At 45.7% G+C, this 21,125-nt stretch overlaps 1 protein-coding gene across 1 annotated transcript; it reads right to left on the reverse strand.

Moving 5' to 3' along the window:
- Positions 1-4,582: 4,582 nt before the first annotated feature.
- On the reverse strand, positions 4,583-21,028 carry LOC141157757 (uncharacterized). Its single transcript, XM_073645287.1, has 5 exons — positions 20,886-21,028; positions 19,468-20,216; positions 13,843-14,100; positions 9,868-10,038; positions 4,583-4,660 (listed from the first exon to the last, which is right to left on the reverse strand). The coding sequence occupies exons 2-5, from the start codon at positions 20,194-20,196 to the stop codon at positions 4,583-4,585; spliced, it is 1,236 nt and encodes a 411-aa protein (XP_073501388.1). The 5' UTR covers positions 20,197-20,216; positions 20,886-21,028.
- Between the last annotated feature and the right edge of the window lie 97 nt (positions 21,029-21,125).

A 21,125-nucleotide genomic window follows, 5' to 3' on the forward strand; every position in this document is an offset into this window, starting at 1 on the left:
CCCAAGTGCAGTTGCAAAAACCATCAAGTGCTACAAAGAAACTGGCTCACATGAGGACTGCCCCAGGAAAGGAAGACCAAGAGTCACCTCTGCTTCTGAGGATAAGTTTATTCGAGTCACCAGCCTCAGAAATCGCAGGTTAACAGCAGCTCAGATTAGAGACCAGGTCAATGCCACACAGAGTTCTAGCAGCAGACACATCTCTTCAACAACTGTTAAGAGGAGACTTTGTGCAGCAGGCCTTCATGGTAAAATAGCTTTTAGGAAACCACTGCTAAGGACAGGCAACAAGCAGAAGAGACTTGTTTGGGCTAAAGAACACAAGGAATGGACATTAGACCAGTGGAAATCTGTGCTTTAGTCTGATGAGTCCAAATTTGAGATCTTTGGTTCCAACCACCGTGTCTTTGTGCGAAGCAGAAAAGGTGAACGGATGGACTCTACATGCCTGGTTCCCACCGTGAAGCATGGAGGAGGAGGTGTGATGGTGTGGAGGTGCTTTGCTGGTGACACTGTTGGGGATTTATTCAGAATTGAAGGCATACTGAACCAGCATGGCTACCACAGCATCTTGCAGCGGCATGCTATTCCATCCGGTTTGCATTTAGCTGGACCATCATTTATTTTTCAACAGGACAATGACCCCAAACACACCTCCAGGCTGGTGCTACGCCAGATGACCTGGCCTCCACAGACACCAGACCTGAACCCAATCGAGATGGTTTGGGGTGAGCTGGACCGCAGAGTGAAGGCAAAAGGGCCAACAAGTGCTAAGCATCTCTGGGAACTCCTTCAAGATTGTTGGAAGACCATTTCCGGTGACTACCTCTTGAAGCACATCAAGAGAATGCCAAGAGTGTGCAAAGCAGTCATCAAAGCAAAAGGTGGCTACTTTGAAGAACCTAGAATATAAGACATATTTTCAGTTGTTTCACACTTTTTTGTTAAGTATATAATTCCACATGTGTTAATTCATAGTTTTGATGCCTTCAGTGTGAATGTACAATTTTCAAAGTCATGAAAATACAGAAAAATCTTTAAATGAGAAGGTGTGTCCAAACTTTTGGTCGGTACTGTGTATCCGCATGTATAGAAGGTGGGTAACTGTCTGTTTCGGTAGCTTCTTAGATCGGGCGCCCCTCCATCCTCAGAGACGCAGTGTAAACCACATGCCATAGCGAGGTGCTCACGACTAATTGTGTAAGTATTTTGGTGCGTCTACCTTAATAACCGTAGTCTTTCTCCTCTACACCCTTTCCCAGTTAAGCTATGTCCTTCTTACACACTGGAGCCTGTAATTTGTAACTGATTTCATTTGCTTTCGCAGCAGCTGCCTGGCACTAAAATTGAGTTTCTTATCACCTAAACGGCCATTTACACTGGCCGACAATCTGTCTAATGACCCAATCGCTCATGATAATTGTGTAACAAGAATGGGATGAACGACTGAACAATGTGTTCAAAAGCGCTCGTTCGCTGTTGTGACAAAGTACTGGAGGGGAGATGTGTATTACTGAGTTTATTAGCCTCAATGATGTGAACCTAGGAAAACGCTCCAGCACACTAAGTGCTGAGAAGGGTTAATTGGCCATGTTAAGGGCTGGGTTGTGTGAACACCTGTAGGGTGGGTGGGAGGCTTTTCACCATATCTCCACCCCAGGGTGGAGTCCAGAGGATAAATGTACAGCCATCTGGCTCATTCAGCATTGGATGTGCCTGGAGATGAGAGCTCCAGTGCTGTGTTTTCATGATAAGGAAAGCTGAACCTTTTTTATTGTTAGCTCCTGAACGGGCGGATGCCCACAGCAATATGACCTGTGCCATATGTTATGTTTTTGTTTTCCCATTACTATCTCTGCACTGGTCTATGCAGTACATGTAATAAACCAGTGAAAGATTTAAAGATACAGCGTTCCTGTGTCTACCTCTATGTGCAGCTGATTAAGCCGATCTACCACACTGTGCATAAAATCATTAAGGCGAGTGAAAAAATGTCTCATTCATCTTTTGAAAGACCGTGTAATGGAAATAGAGATCGTTCGCTTGTTCAACAGTTAGACCGGCAAAAAGCAGGAGTGGAACCATCGCTATTCAACCACTATTCTCATCCTTTAGAAACACCTGTCTGACATAGTTTGCTCGTCTTGAGTTATGATCAGTAATCATTCAAAAGATTATCTGCTCATGTAAACTCTAAGCGCTCGTTAAACGTCCGTGGATCTAGGTCGGATTACGGACCACATTGCACAGTCTGGCCGTGGGTCTCCTGACTGGAGTATGACCGCCTCATGGAAATACATTTCCTGTCGGGAAACCCGCGGCCAGCCCACGCATTGCAGACCATGATCGGACCGAGATCCAGGGATGTCTGAATAAGCACTAAGTCTTTTTTTTGTGACAGTTCTGCCCATTGTTTCAACATTTAGTTGTCACTGGTGTGTCAGGTGTGACAGACAGTCGCTCTGGAGCCGACTACGGAAGGTCACTGTGCTTAGCATTGCCAACGGCTTCTTGATCCTCTCATCTCTTTGGTATTGTTGTATCCTTCTTCCTTTAGGACCCAGCAGCTACCTCCACCTTCTGCTGCTGATTGACACACCCTTGCTTGGTAGTTAAAAACTCTCAGTTTCTCCACAGAGGCACCGGTGATAGTTCTATGTACCTCTGTGTTGGCTTGGAGCACTAGCAGTCGGCTAGTTTCTTCTCTGGTGCCCCTGGAGGACAGTTTGTGTTATCTCTCTGGTGTCTGCTCAAGCTAAGTGTAACTGTGATGAAAGCCGGCCGGTGGGTGCAGCTCTCTGGCGCCCCTTTACCTCTCAGGTCAGTCAAGGTACCGCACCTAGAGAAAGTAGTGCCAGGTAGCTGCAACCAGCGCAGGGAACACGGTAGAGTGTTATCCCTTCAACGTCACTAAACCGTAACGTCACTACACAGCACAACTCGCTAGCGCCCTCTTAGCCTCAGGTCAGTCAAGGAACTGCACCTAAGATAAGCGGTCGCCAGAGAGACTGTCCTGTAACCTACTGGGTATCGGGGCCCTCTGTAGTGAGGGCGGTATATATATCTTCCTTGGCCGCGCCAGGAATATATATATCTGAACCTCCGACCGTCACTACCAGCCTTCCCCAATCCCCAGTTGGTATGCTGCCACCAGTCCCCATTTTAGATATACGCCCAGTCCGTGAATGGGCCTATATCGGGTCAGGAACCAACCCTGGGTAGCGTTTTTGGCTTGAGCCGAGCTCACACGGACGTGCGTTCGTTATGCAGAATAAAAGGCAGGCCCACAATTACTTGAGGTAATTGATTATAATAATACACTAGATACACGATATACAACTAAATATACACAGGTATAAGGTCAGGCTAAACTATACAACAATGGAATACAACACACAGAATCACCACAGCATATCAGTTACCGGTTTCTTGATTCTCTTGTGACGCAGGGAGAGGATTCTGCGGTCGCAGGCACGGTTCTTTGTTACAGGCTGAGGCCTACCACCGCATGGTCAAACTGCTCCTCCCCTTGGTGGCCTCAGCTGGTGCTCAGATGTTCAGCACACCACTCTTGGGTCAAGACTGACTTGTCTCTTGTCTGTCCTGCTATCTTACCTGCCCCGTCCCGCCCACTGCTGGTGAGGTCAGCTGGCTCAGTCTCCACCCTCAGGTCTAACTTCGATCAGAAGCCCAAATTCTAAGGAACCCAATAACTTCTTCTGGGATGGTCTCAGGATACCCCCAGGGGTTCCCATGGATTCGGGCCGCCGTAACCGACCTTTTGATATCAATTATGATACCATACGGTCCTCAGGAATGGCTCAGCGCTATATCTTGGCTTCCAGAGCACGTACCAACGTCTACCGCGGAGGCTTGTGTGCGCAATGGCTCCGGGACGCCGTGATATTTTTTTATTGGCCCATCCCACGCAACATGCGTGTACTATTCATGTTTCTATATCTTATGCCTCCATGTTTGTGACAGACAAAGAAACTAGTCCTATGGGACAAATGGTCAGTTACAGATGGACAAAGCACCCCCCCCCCTGCTGGCTGTGTTTCCTCTCGAAGTCTTTGAAGCTCCTAGCATTCAAGTGTTAAGTAGGCCCTGGGGCTTCTTATCTCACAGGAGCCTGGATGGGGGAAACTATCTAGTTGACGTTTTAACAGAAGGTCCCAAGGGTGGGGGCTGCTGAAGTGTGGCCATCCCTGGATATGATTTATCATTACCAAGATGGCGGCTACGGGTTCATCACAGTAACCCCATTTGTTTGTCTACCTTGTTGTCTTTAGTTTGTAATAGGGCCTGACTAATGCTCACCCTGTCCCCTACCTATCTAGGGCCAAGCTCTAGGGACATTCAGGGCTTAGGTTCCTGCTCGGCGATAGGTGTGGAACCTATATAGGGATGGTAGGGTAGGCAGGTTGATATAAGATCTGCCTAGGGGTCTCCACTCCCCCTTTCCCTAGTGTTTGGGCTTACTTCCTCTCTTCCCTTCATGTTGCACTTAGTCTTTCCCTCACCTTGTGTGACATTAGTACATAATTGTACATTTTTATTTTTTCAGCCCAAGTGCATGACTTTATATTTTTCTACATGAAACTTCCACTGCCATTTCCTCAAGTACGTAAGCCTCCAGCTCCAGGTTCTCCAAATCCATCTATAATATTATGGGAGTTATAAAATAACTAAGTCAGATGTATTCACCTGCTGCTCCACCACCGCCGGCTGCGGCTGCTTACAGTCGTTGATACGGCTGGAGCACCGATATTATGGGCACAACCCGCGTCCTCTGTGGCCAACCACTCGGCTCAGTGCTCTGGTGCTATCTACATCCACATCACTGCTGAGCCCAGTAATCGATGTTACATTTATTATCTATATTAGAAAAAAAAAATCTGAAATCATGCAATTTTCATACTAAGCCCAATACTAGACTCTTACTTCCTGTTCTTTTCAGCAGCCATGTGGACATCGGCAGCAGTAAACAGGCTATGATTCATAGACTTCTATAGTATTGTCTGGGGCTGTTCCAATTTGCACAAAAGTCATTGTACAGGAGGGGGAGGAGGTGAGCTGTGACTATCACTTATTATGAATGGCAGATATTGGAAGTAGTCTAAAGCCATGTTCACACGTTCAGTATTTGGTCAGTATTTTACCTCAGTATTTGTAAGGTAAACCCAGCAGTGGTGATAAATACAGAAGTGGTGACGTGCTTCTATTATACTTTTCCTCTGATTGTTCCACTGATAATTTTGGATTACAAATACTGATGTAAAAAACTCTCCAAATACTCAACATGTGCATGTGGCCTAATATAAGGCCTAAAGGCCAGTGTGAAATCTGCAGGATTTCTGATATTTGTATGTATAGATAGTAGATTTGGTGTTAATCAGTTTGCATGACCCAGTCCAGCCATCATGTTAGTAATCTGTGGCTGCAGGGTGGAAGCTGTGAGAAACACCTCCTACCTGACGTCATCCATGGCTTTTTTTATTAGCCGACCTGATGTGATGTGTAACATACCTGGCGGCGTCCTTGCATAGTGGTCCATCTCCCACTGTGCAAGAGCGCGCACTTGATCTTCAGTCCAGAATGTCTCTCTGGCTTCCCTCAATGCTGTCTGTTTGTGTCTGTTTCTGCTGCTTAAGGGCGGCGCCCGATCACTTCCTGCTTTTTGTACCTGCTGTGGGTCACACCCCTTGTGCGTCCTCAGCCTATTGCTGTCTGTCACCTGGTATATAACCCAGCTGCTCCAATCAATCCCTGCCTGAGCATTGTGTTTCATTCAGTGTGTGCTTGCACTCTGAAGGTGCCAGGTCCCGTTCTGTGTTTCTCTTGTCTGCCTATCCTGGAGGCTGTATTTCCAGGCCTGTCTGAACACGCTCCTAGACTGTTCCCCCCGCCTTCTAGGGGCCGATTACCTAGACCCGCTCCTGTATCTTGTCTGTCCTGTCTGAACACGTTCCTAGCCTGTTCTTCCCGCCTTCTAGCTGCCGATTACCTAGACCCGCTCCTGTATCTTGTCTGTCCTGTCTGAACACGCTCCTTGCCTGTTCGTCCCGCCTCTCTGGGGGCCGTATTCCCAGACCCGCTCCTGTATCCCGCTGCAGTGTCGGTCTCTTCCGTACACTCAGTTCCAGTCTGAACTCTCTCCTATCCTTTACCTGTTTTGCCTCTATTTCCGTTCCTTTCCTTTTTCTGCAGAGTCTGAACTCGTACCTAACTCCTGCTTGTTGTCTCTGTACTCCCGTTTGTGAGTTTGTGGTCCACTCGCTGCTTCACTGCGGGTGCCCTGTGGGTATCTGGCTCTGCCTTTCCCTTCCTGTCTGTTCCGTGTGAACAGAGCCCTGTCCGTCCTGCTCTGACTCCTTGCTCACTGCTCCGGCAGCCTTGCTCCGCTCTGACCCTTTTGCTCACTGCTCCGGCAGCCTTGCTCCGCTCTGACCCTTTTGCTCACTGCTCCGGCAGCCTTGCTCCGCTCTGACCCTTTTGCTCACTGCTCCGGCAGTCTCGCTCCGCTCTTATCCTTTTGCTCACTGCTCCGGCAGTCTTGCTCTGACTCCTTGCTCACTGCTCCAGGCGGCCTCGTCCTGCTCTGACTCCTTGCTCACTGCTCCGGCAGTCTAGCTCAGCTCTGACCCTTTGCTCACCGCTCCTGGCGGTCTCGTCCTGCTCTGCTCTTGCTCACCGCTCCTGGCGGTCTCGTCCTGCTCTGCTCTTGCTCACCACTCCAGGCGGTCTCGTCCTGCTCTGCTCTTGCTCACCGCTCCAGGCGGTCTCGTCCTGCTCTGCTCTTGCTCACCGCTCCAGGCGGTCTCGTCCTGCTCTGCTCTTGCTCACCGCTCCAGGCGGTCTCGTCCTGCTCTGCTCTTGCTCACCGCTCCAGGCGGTCTCGTCCTGCTCTGCTCTTGCTCACCGCTCCAGGCGGTCTCGTCCTGCTCTGCTCTTGCTCACCGCTCCAGGCGGTCTCGCTCACCGCTCCAGGCGGTCTCGTCCTGCTCTGCTCTTGCTCACCGCTCCAGGCGGTCTCGTCCTGCCCTGCTCTTGCTCACCGCTCCAGGCGGTCTCGTCCTGCCCTGCTCTTGCTCACCGCTCCGGCGGTCTCGTCCTGCCCTGCTCTCGCTCACCTCTCTGGGCGGCCTCACTCTGCTGTGTTTGTCCGCCACATCTGTGGTTCTGTTCCAGAGTCCCAGTGTGTACTGGGTCCTATCCCGCCTGTGTTCCTACCTGCTAGTGCCTTCCTGTCTGCACTCTAGCCGTGCTTGCCTGTACCCCCCTGCCTGCATACCAGTCGTGCCTGCCTATTCCCACCAGTCTGTGTGCCAGCCTAACCAGTCTGTTCCTGTATTCCCCTGTGTGGGTCAACAGCCGTGTCCGGGGTCTGTCCTGGAGTAGCACCTGGTCCCTCTGCTCGGTTCCTCCTTGGTGCACTGGCGTCGTATGCCGTCGTGCGACCCTGGTCGGATCGGGTGAATACCTAGTTACGCCCCTCCAGGCATTCACTCTCCGGCACGGTCCAGTGGAATCACACGCACACGCCGCTCAGCCCGGACGTGCGCATTACATGATGTCACACCTGCGTCACTCCACAATAATAATGTCGCGCCAGGTCAACTAACCAAAAGAAGGTAGGAGGCGAATCTCATGGCTCCCACCCAGCGGGCACAGATTACTGAATAGATTGTGACAAGGCCGGCTCCAGGTTTTCGTGGGCCCCGGGCGAAAGAGTCTCAGTGGGCCCCTTTAATACATACCACAATTCATGATGCAAAGATATGGCGGAGGAATATATATATATACATATATATATATATATATATATATATATATATACAGTACAAACCAAAAGTTTGGACACACCTACTCATTTAAAGATTTTTCTGTATTTTCATGACTATGAAAATTGTACATTCACACTGAAGGCATCAAAACTATGAATTAACACATGTGGAATTATATACTTAACAAAAAAGTGTGAAACTGTCTTATATTCTAGGTTCTTCAAAGTAGCCACCTTTTGCTTTGATGACTGCTTTGGACACTCTTGGCATTCTCTTGATGAGTTTCAAGAGGTAGTCACCGTAAATGGTCTTCCAACAATCTTGAAGGAGTTCCCAGAGATGCTTAGCACTTGTTGGCCCTTTTGCCTTCACTCTGCGGTCCAGCTCACCCCAAACCATCTCGATTGGGTTCAGGTCTGGTGACTGTGGAGGCCAGGTCATCTGGCGTAGCACCCCATCACTCTCCTTCTTGGTCAAATAGCCCTTACACAGCCTGGAGGTGTGTTTGGGGTCATTCTCCTGTTGAAAAATAAAATGATGGTCCAACTAAACGCAAACCGGATGGAATAGCATGCCGCTGCAAGATGCTGTGGTAGCCATGCTGGTTCAGTATGCCTTCAATTTTGAATAAATCCCCAACAGTGTCACCAGCAAAGAACCCCCACACCATCACACCTCCTCCTCCATGCTTCACGGTGGGAACCAGGCATGTAGAGTCCATCCGTTCACCTTTTCTGCGTCGCACAAAGACACGGTTGTTGGAACCAAAGATCTCAAATTTGGACTCATCAGACCAAAGCACAGATTTCCACTGGTCTAATGTCCATTCCTTGTGTTCTTTAGCCCAAACAAGTCTCTTCTGCTTGTTGCCTGTCCTTAGCAGTGGTTTCCTAAAAGCTATTTTACCATGAAGGCCTGCTGCACAAATTCTCCTCTTAACAGTTGTTGAAGAGATGTGTCTGCTGCTGGAACTCTGTGTGGCATTGACCTGGTCTCTAATCTGAGCTGCTGATAACCTGCGATTTCTGAGGCTGGTGACTCGGATAAACTTATCCTCAGAAGCAGAGGTGACTCTTGGTCTTCCTTTCCTGGGGCGGTCCTCATGTGAGCCAGTTTCTTTGTAGCGCTTGATGGTTTTTGCAACTGCACTTGGGGACACTTTCAAAGTTTTCCCAATTTTTTGGACTGACTGACCTTCATTTCTTAAAGTAATGATGGGCACTCGTTTTTCTTTACTTAGCTGCCTTTTTCTTGCCATAATACAAATTCTAACAGTCTATTCAGTAGGACTATCAGCTGTGTATCCACCAGACTTCTGCACAACACAACTGATAGTCCCAACCCCATTTATAAGGCAAGAAATCCCACTTATTAAACCTGACAGGGAACACCTGTAAAGTGAAGACCATTTCCGGTGACTACCTCTTGAAGCTCATCAAGAGAATGCCAAGAGTGTGCAAAGCAGTCATCAAAGCAAAAGGTGGCTACTTTGAAGAACCTAGTATATAAGATATGTTTTCAGTTGTTTAACACTTTTTTGTTAAGTATACAATTCCACATGTGTTAATTCATAGTTTTGATGCCTTCAGTGTGAATGTACAATTTTCATAGTCATGAAAATACAGAAAAATCTTTAAATGAGAAGGTGTGTCCAAACTTTTGGTTTGTACTGTATATATATGTATATATATATATATATATATTTATACACATATATATATATAGTGCAAGTATAGCTCAGAAACCGGCGAATCCTCGGAGTGCACAGTGCAGACCGGACAATTTAGTCCTCCCTACAGTATTATGAGCCCCATATATTGCTCCATACGGAATAATGGACCCCATATAATGCTCCATACAGTATTATGAGCCCCATATAATTCTCCATACAGAATAATGGACTCCATATAATGCTCCATACAGGATACTGCTGGCCCCCATATAATGCCCCATGCGGCAATGCCTGCTGGCCCGATATAATGCCCCATGCGGCAATGCCTGCTGGCCCCCAAATAATGCCCCATGTGGCCATGCCTCCTGGCCCCCATACATAAAAATTAAAAAAAAATCAAATACTCACCTCACCTGCTGTCGCTGCTCTGCTCCAGAGTCCGGACTCCTCAGCCGCGTCGCCGGCGTCTTCCCGCTCTGCTGCACTGTCACTGCTCAGCAGAGGGTGCGGTTGAAAGGCGTCACCACGCCCTCTGACCCGAGACGTCACAATGCAGCAGCGAGCGTGAAGACACCGGAGCTGCGGAGCGGAGACACGGGGAGGGGTAAGTATTGTGCCAACTGCCGGCCGGGGCCCTGACCAAGCGGGGGACCAACTCGAGGGCGCTGGTGACGCGCCCAGGGTGATGGGGGAACGACTCAGCGCCCGGACCTTGTTGTTGCCTGATCTCGGGGGATGTCGTGGTGGCCGGCTCCCGGGCCCGTACCCTGGGGTCACTCTTAAAAGAAGGGGGGAAAGTTGAGTGGGAAAGGGGAATGTTCGTGACGCCACCCGTGGTGTCTGGTGAGAGTCACCAGCGCTGCTACAGTCCTCTGAGGCCGGTGTTCAGGCAGCTTAGCTGGTGCAACTCCTCACAGGTGGAGCGGGGCCTCAGGGCAGTGTAGAGAGGGATGCAGAATAGAGCGCTGGCGGGTGCAGAGCCGCGGAGGAAAGAACAGACAGAGGCAGTAGTTGAAGTCATCCAAGTCTTTACTCACGGTACTGTTTTCTCAGCTCAGAGCTTCTCTGTGCTGTCACACGGCGAGCTGCGGCCGTCAGGGTGGGGTTCAGCACACTCCAAGTAGTTCAGGAGCACTTGACAGGACCCCCGCTCTAGTGTGTTCCTCTCTTGTTTGAACGTCTCCCGCCTTGTGTCCCCCACTGAGTCCCGTACGGGTACTGCGATGACCCTTGTGGGTAACTTGTAGTTCCCGGACCGACTGGGTGCCCTTTTTGGTGACTGGTGGTGAGAACGTGGCGTAAGGCCGGGTCCCTCTGGAGAAGCTCAGATTAGGGCATACAGGTGGCGACTCCGCTCCGTCCGTATCCCCCTGGGATCCACATAAGCCTCCGGACTTTTCCGACAGAGATGTGAAGTGCAAAGTCAGATAATCGGGGACCGGTACCCCCTCTTGCGGCAGGGTCTCTCTGGCAGGGCCAGAATAAGGTATGCAGGTGGCGACTCCGCTCCGTCAGCACCCCCTGAGATCCTTTCGCCTGTGGAGCCTATCTCCTCTGCTCCCCTCCTGGGCCTTCTTGTTTGGACTCTGACCAGGGACAGAGCCGGTTATAACTCTGCCCCAATCCCCCGTCTTGAGGCCTGAGACCGGGAACCGTGGACCCTAAGCCGGCAGCAGCTTTGTACTGACTTGCCGTCCCAAAGACCCATGACCAAAGACCCGGTTATTAAAATGGCCTCCAGTTATATATGATTCTAATTAAGTGCTTAAGTAAAGTGCTTCCTCCACCCTCACTCACTACGTGGTTCCCCCTAACTTTGGTTTCCCCCAACTCCTCCATTCAGGCCCGGGGCAGCACTATGGTGCTTTAGGCCCCCTTCAGAACTGGAGTGGTGTAGTGTTGAGTGTGTGGTTGGGTTCCTGTGTGGTACTCCATCCTTACCTGGGAGAGGAGATACCACACCTCGTTCTGAGGTGCAGTACCCCTGTGGCGACTGAACCCTCAGGGGCGCCACATTGGCACCGCACGCCTCCGCTCACAGGCCCCATAGCGCGCCGGGGTGCCCGACAGCGTGTGGGCCCCCCCCGCCTGCTCAGGGCCCCGGCACCTGCCCAGGTGCGGACACCAGGCCTGGATTGTGATATGGAAAACTGAAGAAGAAAAAAAAAGCCATGACACGTTTTTTTCATTACAATTAACATAAAAATCTGATTTAAACAAACTCTAATTTTCTGAAGAAACTCTCACTCTGTGTGACAACAGACTTATGAATCCCACAGTGCACACACTGTGTGCTGCAGGGATTCGCTGGTTTCTTAGCTGGGACCGGAGGGTATGTATGAGTCATACATACTCCTGGGCAGGGCCCATCTAGTGGGCTTTAGCCTCGCTCCATACACTTGTATGGAGCAAGATCGTGCCCTCTAATCGGCCATGCACACTGGACAGTCGCGTCGCTAGTGGGGGAGCGGCCTCGCTAAATACAAGTGTATGGAGCGAGGCTGCACCCACTAGATGGCTTCTGCCTGAGAGTATGAATAACGCAAACATACCCTCCGGTCCCGGGTCAGAAACTGGCGAATCCTCACAGGGCACAGAGTTATCGATTTAGACCGGACAATCCCTTTAAAGCTGGAATCATACATGTAGTTTTTGTTACCAATTTTTGAGCCAGGATCTATGAGGACAAAAAAATCTAAAAGGAAGACTAATATTGTTCTCTTTTGCCTCTATTCCAGTGTTTGGCTCAGATATCTGCCTCAAAAACTGCATGGTTGGAGGTAACCAGACCCCTCCAGTCTTCATTCCAGGAATACTAACAGCTCGGTGTTACATTGATTTGTTTGTGGAACCAGTGATATGGCCATTTCTCCAAAGTGTCCCAAGAGCCTTTCTCAACACGATAATCCCAGGCTGCATATGGTTCGTACTACTGTGAGCAGCCTGTATGGCCTAAACGTAGTGCCATGACCTGTAGCATCTCCAAACTTGTCTCCCATCGAGCACATCTGGGACATTATTGGTCAGCTGCCAGCAGCGGATCTTGATGATTTGCCCAAGTGCATTCAGCGCAGCCGAACACTCCTCAGACAACCATAAGGCTATGTTCACACATCATGGTTTTTTTTGCGTCACAAATCTGCAGCAAAACTTTATCTTCAGGGGCATTTTGTTCAGCATTTTTCTTGCAGTTTTGGTGCTTTTTTGATGCGTTTTTTCAGCATTTTCTTCACTGTCCTTCTGTCTCTATTTATTCATGTACATAAAGTTCTGTGAAATAAAAGAACCCCATTCTATTTTGCCATCAAAAACGCTGATGCAAATTTTGGTGTGTTTTTTCAGCGTTTTTTTCACCACTCATTATTTCCTATGTGTGAAACAACGCTGAAAAATGCTGAAAGAAGAGACATGCTCTATTTCCCAAAAGAATCATGCAAAGCGCAAAATCCTGAACTAAAAAAAACAAGATTTGTGAACAGAGAATTCTGGTTTCTCATATACTTTGTTGGTACTGCAAAACACAGCTGAAAATGTGCAAAAAAATCTGCAGCAAAAAATGCTGAAAAAAACATGATGTGTGAACATCGCCTTGAAGAGGTTGTCCACTACTTTTATCCTTAGGATAGATCATTAATGTCTGATCGGCTGGGGTCCGACACCTGGCACCCCCGCCGATCAGCTGTTATGGGTGCCGGCGGCCACCAGCAGGAAGTACTCACTTGCCAGGCTGCTCTGTCTACTTTTAGTGGTTTAGTGGCTTGGTGCTGCACATCCGCCTCCTATTCAAATCAATAGGAGTCAGATGTGCAGTATCCCATGGAGGCCACTACAGGTAGACGGGCAGCTCGGCAAGTAAGTACTTCCGTCCGGTGGCCGTTGACACCGATAACAGCTGATCGGCGGGGTTGCCGGGTGTCGGACCTCGGCCGATCAGACATTGATGACCTATCCTAAGGGCAGGCCATCAATGTAAAAGTAGTGGACAACCTCTTTAATAACTTCATAATTGATAGCAATCAAGTCTGTAAGTGTGGGGATTTGTGCACATGGGACTCATACTCCATACTGAATAAATCAAGATGTTTAGAAAATTTTGTTTCAACTTTTTTTTTTATGATTTGCACATTATCACCATGTCTATCCGTCCTGTGATTTTCATAATTCTACAACTTTTCATACAACTTTGGTGTTACAATTTTAATATTGAGGAGTATTGTAATTAAAATCCAGCTGACAGTTTTTCTTTAAGCAACTAAATTGTAAAAAGATGATAAATATTTAGCAATTGAACATATTTTATTTCTAAATGAAAAAAAATCAAACTTTTTTTTTTATTAACAAAGCTTATAAAATCACGCAAATTTTAGAATTTTTTTTTTCTACGGATTCAGTAGTTTCTGCTAACTTGTCATTTATTTTGTAGATTGAGGCGAACTCTTGCCGTGTCTGTCGGGTCTCTCCATGGTCACCAATCTGTGTTTTCACATCTGTGGTTTTCTCAGATTTCTGGCATAAGAGGCTCCGGTATTTTATAACCTCTTCTGTCAGCAGGAAAATGTCCTCTTCTTTTCTTACATTTTCTCTGTGAAGCTCGGCTACTTTTTCTTTTAAATACTCGATAGTTTCCTGAGCTTCCCATAACTGCAACAAAAACAGGAGATTGCGATGTGACGATTTAGAGGCTACTAAAATGTAAAGATTAAATTGTATCCCGTACATCAAATATCTATTATAGCTATTATTGGAATGGAAATTAAATCTGGAATCTAGTTGCTTTAAGCAACACTGACACTTTTTGGCGACAGTCCTATTTTTTGGTACTGTTTTGATGTTAATTTGCTATGTACAGGGAGTTTTTGCTGGTATTGGAAAGTCTCTAGTGACAAATTGGTGTGGCTTAAAATATCTTCCAGTTTGACTTTTTAGTAAGTTTAGTACAGGATTTTAGTGCTCTCCTGGTACATTATTGTTATTCACCTGTCTCGGCTCCAGCCCTTGTCGTAGTCCACACTGAGGTTCTCATGTAACCCAGCAAACTCCTCTGAGATCATCACACTAAGCCTATTGAAGTTGACTCAGGCAGAGTTAAAAAATAGGAATAGAGAAAAACTATGGCATTCAACCTGTGCCTAAAATGTTATTCCTTTATTACATACCGGGTGGGGGATACAGCAGACCAAAAAAAAAGAGCTACAGACGTTTCAGGCTGCTAAGAGCTTCACCCAGGACTTGGAGCCTAGATGAAGTGCTTGGCAGCGTGAAACGGCCATCGCTCTTTTTTTCTGTCTGTCTGTATCCTACACCTGGGAAATAATAAAGGAAAACTTATTAGCCATGCGGTGAGTGCCACAAACTTTTCTATGCTCCAATTTTTGATGTTGCCTTTCTCCTGTTGAGCACCACATGTGGCTATGTTATAACTGGCTCAGAATTTATCTCCATATGTTACTCCATTAATTTGATTGCAATTACTATTAGTACCGACCTAAAAAGGTTTCATTTGTCAGGCAGAGGTCAGTTGCTTGAGTGTATTGAGTATTATTTTCTACAGTTGTCTCAAGTTTGTCAGGAATTTGCTACTATTTTACTAAGCTCAGCTCCCAACAGGTGTCTGTCATCTCATCTTCTACTCCTGACTTCCATGTTGCAACCATCGTTATTTACAAGCTCACTCCAGCTTTCTTGGTGTTGTTCTCAGCAAGCAAGTTACCAACATGCAATTGTTCTAAGTCCTGTTCACTCCTGGCTTCAGCAATCAAGGTAACACATCTCTTCAAGTAAGTCTCCAGTTTGCCTATCATTCACTGCTATCCTGTGGTTAACCATTTCCTTATTATAAGTCCTAGTTTGCAAAAATTGCTGCTATTAACCTCTCTTGTGCTGGAAGATACCATAGTGCGTTTACTTCTCTGTTATTCCTGTGATTAACCATCGCCCTCTGGAAGACACCAGACTGCATTTATTTCTCTGTCATTCCTAATTAACCATTACCCTGCTGCAAGACATCAGACTGCATTCCTGTGATTAACTGCATGCCTGCAGGAAGATACCGTTTTCTTATACACTTACTGTTTCCGTGTGTTCTGCACAACTGGTTCGGTTTCATCTGTGCTAACTGCTCCGCTTGTTTGTCTGCTGTCCTGGTCCTTGCTGATCCACATGTCATCAGTCAAGACCTGCTCCCCTGCAGTACTTCCTCTGGCCATGCTGCTCACACAGACCAACGTCTTAGAGAATCCACCTTATCGGATGAGCCCATAACAGATATTATAACTCTCCCACTCATGAAGGGAAAGACTGATAAATTGATAGATTAATGGAGGTGCTTTCTAGTCTCTTCCTAGTCCTCAATTGTTTGCTCTCACCTGATAAATTGCACTTTCTAGTGCTGATAAAAGAAGTGACAGTCACATATATGAACTATCTGTGATTTTCACAGTTAGAACATGTTATAGTCAATGGACACGTTCACTTTTCTGTGTTTTTTTGCAAACTGTCAGCAAAAAAAAAAAGACATGTCCATTTTAGATCCGTGTTATGAATTAAGCTCGACTACAAATCAATGGGTCTGTGATAAAAAATAAAGTATGTCATCGGTGTGCTGCATGTTTTTTTTTAATGTTTAAAGCTTGGAATTCATTTGTTTTTTTCATAAGAGAGAAACGGATACAACACTGATGGTACAAGCAGATACATGGAACAAAGAGGAATGAAAATCGGATCCAGCACACTGATGAAAACAGGTAAATTTTTTGATGTACAAGAAAAAAAAAGGAAGTCTTCACCCAGGCTGCAGGAAAAAGTAAGTCTGTATTTTTTGCATTTATTTAACCCCTTTCTGACGTCAGGCGTAATAATAATACGTCCCTGTGCCCTGGGCCTTCATGACTAGGTACGGGCCCGACTGCAGCCGGGTGTCAGCTGATTCGGCACTCAGAACCGCTCCCGACACTTTATCCCCTTAAATACTGCGATCGCAGCATTTAGCGAGCGAGCAAAGGAACAAAAGCCCCTCTGCTCTTGGATCGGAGACCCCGCAATGTCATTGCCGGGTCCCAATCATTGCCATGGTGACCCGATGTCATCATGACTAATGTTGAGCGAATTTGTTCGGCATTTCAAATTCGGGTTCGTGTTCGTGAACATCCCTGATTTGCCACGCTGCGTGACAGCAAGTTGTAAATATATTAAAAAAAAATAAAAATAATAATAATTATATATATATATATATATCCCATCCCATAAATATTATTATGGAAAAAAAAAACAATAAAAGTACACATATTTTGTATCGCTGCGTCTGGAACGACCTGACCTATAAAACTGTCCCACTAGGTAACCCCTTTAGTGAACACGGTAAGAAAAAAAAAAAACGAAGCACAAAACGATGCTTTATCATCATAACGCCGAACAAAAAGTGGAATAAAACGTGATCAAAAAGATGAATGTAAATTAAAATGGTACCGCTGAAAACGTCATCTTGTCCTGCAAAAAACAAGCCGCTAAACAGCTCCATCAGCCAAAAAATAAAAAAGTTATAGCTTTCAGAATAAAGGGAAGCAAAAAATAATTTTTTCTAAAGAATAGTTTTTATTGTGTAAATGCGCCAAAACATAAAAACACAATATAAATGTAGTATTGCTGTAAACATATTGACCCGAAGAATAAAGCTGCCTCATCAATTTTACCAACGGCATAAAAAAAATCTCAAAAAACAATACCTGAATTGTTGATTTTTGTTTATTCTGGCTCCCAAAAATCGGAATAGAAAGCGATCAAAAAATGTCACGTGCCTGAAAATGGCACCAATAAAAATGTCAACCCCTCACGCAAGCAATAAAACCTCACATGACTCTGTCGGCCGAAATATGGAAAAATTATAGCTCTCAAAATATTGCGATGCTAAAACTAGTTTTAGTAAAAAAAAGCGTCTTTTAGTGTGTGACAGCTGTCAATCATAAAAACCCGCTATAAATCTGGTATCACTGTAATCGCACCGACCCGAAGAATAAAGTTGTCAAATCACTTATATGGCACGAAGAATGGCGTAAAAAATAAATAGAACCAATTCTTCACCTGCAGTTGATTTGTTCATTCTGACTCCAAAAGATCGCAGTAAGGCTCGGCTCACATTTATCCTGCGCTCTGTGCTGAGCACTTACACTGGGGTTTCCGTGTAAATCTCTGAAATACATGATTCAGATGGAACAATGGAGGAAGATTCCTTGTAATGAGGCAGATGGAGGCACTGTGGACACTGTCTGGCCCGTGATCCTACGGTGTCCATCTTTTTATTAGACGTGCATAAAGTGCCGTCAGCCACCGCTAAACAGAGGCCAGACAGAGTCCAGAGTAACTCTGCTGCCTCATTATAGTGACGTAACATTTTGGATCACAATAAAAGCTTTGACTCAATCTACAAAAAAAGCAAGTTCCCACTCATTTCCGTCATCTGTTAATGAAAGCAGTAGCACAAAGGCTCTGGAAAAACGAAATGGCCCTTGCCCCCCATAAGAAATCCAGCAAATTCTGTGCTCTCAAATACAAATACCCACCTTTCTTCTGAGCCCCACAGTGTGCTTAAACCTCAGTTAGCATCCACATGTTTGACATTTCTGTAGCGATGAGAGCCCAGCTAATTTACAGGTGCGTGTCTCCAGAAGCACGAGCTGCTCACTCGTTACTACAGCATATTGGTCACTACAACAGTAGTTTGCAATTTTCACTCAGCAGCATCCACTGCTGCCTGTTTCTGGAGAACACCCATGTAGTTAAAATCCTCACTACACCTGTATATAAATTCCCAAAGGGGTATAATTTCCAAAATGGGGTCACATGAGGGGGGATTCTGCTTTTCTAGCACTTAGGAGCTGAGTATAGGGAGTCTGCATACTATTCTAGGAAAATCTGCGCTCCAGGAGGCAAATAGCGCTCTCGAGTCTCGAGTAAAAAGACCCCCTGCTTACTCGCTATTAGCTTTAACAACTTCCACACTGGTTTCTCTAACACTGAGAGAAGGGAGATGGAAGAGAGAATACAGATGACTGTCAGTATAGAGCCGACAGCAGAAATGTCAGAAATCAGAAGTACCAGTGTACTATCAGAAGTACAGCAGCACAGCCTGGTACGTAAAGGAGCTGCACAGACTTTACAGCATCAACAAGGCAGTTAAAGAGCATTTGAGTTTTTCTCTTCTCTCTAAAATTATATCCGGCATTAACTGTTAATGATCTTGATTCTTTGTTATTAATTGGTCGACCACAAGACCTTCAACACTTTCAGGTATACAAATAATAATAAACCTGTTTTTGCCATCTGAATAATATCTCCTCCATGTTTCTGGTGCATCTTTTTGACTTTAGGTTGAAAACTTATCTGCGCTCGAATGCTGTTGGTCTTACTGTAACGGGGACTGACTGAATGCAGGCTGTCAATCATGACTGGGTGAGAGAGGTGTGTTTAGAGTATCCTAAGCAGGACTAGTCCGGGGAAAAAGATGTCTGGCCAGACTAACCCAACCTTATTAACATGAAAAGCTGTTAAATAAGGGTCATTTTAAAAGACAGGAATGTTACTGTGCAACATAAAACAGAATACACAGGACCCCATCCATATCACTGTAGTGGCAGTTTGGGACCGTCAGAGGACAGTGCATATAAAAAAAATCTAAAGTCAACAATAAGTTGGTTATACAAATAAGATTGGCCAATGATGTAACATGTATAGTGGCAGCCTAAGATAGATGTCAGCGAAAGGAAGGTTTGGATATTTCAGTGTGTTGGTAACTTTGTTGCCATGAAGGATAAAGCTGCTGGCAGAGGTATCTGGCAGTGGCTCACTCCTTCCTCTTCATTGATGACACCTGGCCAAGCTGTCTTATGTATATGGCCAGCTTTATGCTTCTAACCCCTCCCAAAGTGCTGATCAAAACATCAGTAGACACATCATTGATACAAGAAAATGACTTATATTTTTGTGTGGTTTCAAAAACAAAAAAAACAAACTTACACGACTACTGAGTTTCCTGCAGTAATGTTTTAGCTCTTCCATTTGTTCTAGCTTGAATTGACACTGGGAAAGTAGATCAATCAAGTAGGAATTGTCTGACTCTCCGTCAATTCCCCGTGGATTTTCCTCTAGCTCTCTTGGCTCTGGGAACTTTGATTCACTTTCGTCTGAGCTTGAAGATGAGTCATTATTACATTCTGATACTGAATGTTCTGGATGTGAGAACTGTTGAGTATTGTATTTCAGCTTCAAGTCAAGGAGTCTGAGATTTCTCAAAGTTTTCTTAAGTGGAAGGTAAATTCTAGCATTGCTTCGCACTGGTTCCATTTGTTCTGTGAGTTGGGGATCTGTCTCATCAACATCCAACTTTGTGTCATCTACAAATGATGGAAATTCTTCCTCGTTTAGGTTCTCCGCTCCACCCCCAGTCCAGTATGTGGCTGTCCTTTCATTGCACATTTTTGGTTCTTCCTCTAATTCCTCATCTCTCCCGCCTGTTTGTACATGAGAATGTTGAAGAATCACAAAGTCTTGACCAGTAGTGTCCAGATTCATCATGTCCCTCATCTTTATTTCCAGTGAATTTTCAAAAAGTTGAGTTGTGTCCTCAGTCAGGGATGTTGGATCATCTTGGTCAATGGTTATCTCATCTTCTATCGGTACAGTAACAGGTTCAGTATCAGTATCGGAAGGGACATCTGTTTCCCATAATGTAAATGAACTTTCCATGTCTTGTCACTTTGCACTGCCTGGAAACATAGGGGCCAGAAAACAATAAAAGCTTATGAGTAATCACAGTAATGAAAAGTCACACCTGCACATGTCACATGTTTATTTGTAGATACCTGGATAGATGTAAAATGATCAATTATCCAGTATGTAAACTACTTACATCATTATGCACTAGTCCCATGCTTTTGTTAATTTCTATGCGTAGAGAATATAGCAACTGTTTTTTAATATATAACATTTGTATTCACTTGCTCGAAGCTTTGCCTTTTAACTGCCCTTAACTTCTGGATGTTTGGCACTACGCCTCCGCTTTTCGTTTTTGCATTGCACATGTCGTTGTGGATCTTCTTCTGCTAGGTTATTAGGGGTCACACAGTACTGGCAACTACCTGCTCTTTTAACTCTCCATAGCATTGTTCCTTGTACCCTACTTAGTACATTTCTGGACAACCTATATGCACAGAAGTCATAGGACCAATAGGGTACAAAGACCATAAATAAAGTTACATGGAAAAGGAGGTGTTATAAATTAAAGGTCTGGTCCAATACAGCCTTTTTCAGAGTATCTGAGAACCAGGCTCAATACAAAATAAAAAGTTTATGACAATATTTTGTTTAACATGAAAAATAGAAATTGCCCCTTGTATATTCAGGTATACTTGCCTACCAAGCTACGACTTGCCTACCTTGGACGCATCATACGAAGAGAGCGATCACTGGAGAAGGACATCATTGTCTGAAGAATAGAAGGAACAAGGCGAAGAGGAAAACCAGCAATCTGATAGCTTGATACAACCACGGAAAAGACCCTAGTGGACCTATCTAGGCTTACACAAGATCGATCTTCCTACAGATCGTTCATCCATCAAATCGCCATGGCTCGAGATCAAGCCGAAGGATGTTAAAATAAAAAAAGAAGAAAGTGT

Source organism: Phyllobates terribilis, unplaced genomic scaffold (genome assembly GCF_046119375.1).
Source record: "Phyllobates terribilis strain yellow unplaced genomic scaffold, ASM4611937v1 Scaffold_8__6_contigs__length_399053987, whole genome shotgun sequence".
Taxonomy (NCBI): domain Eukaryota; kingdom Metazoa; phylum Chordata; class Amphibia; order Anura; family Dendrobatidae; genus Phyllobates; species Phyllobates terribilis.

Bases quoted from the DNA above. Each gene is read 5' to 3' on its own strand.
- LOC141157757 (XM_073645287.1), bottom strand. From the start codon at position 20,196: ATGGAAAGTTCATTTACATTATGGGAAACAGATGTCCCTTCCGATACT. The intron at 14,101-19,467 runs GTAAGTTTGTTT...TTTTTGTTGCAG, and splicing joins GCAGGAAACTCAGTAGTCGT to TTATGGGAAGCTCAGGAAAC. The intron at 4,661-9,867 runs GTGAGTATTTGA...ATAATATTATAG, and splicing joins GAGCAGCGACAGCAGGTGAG to ATGGATTTGGAGAACCTGGA.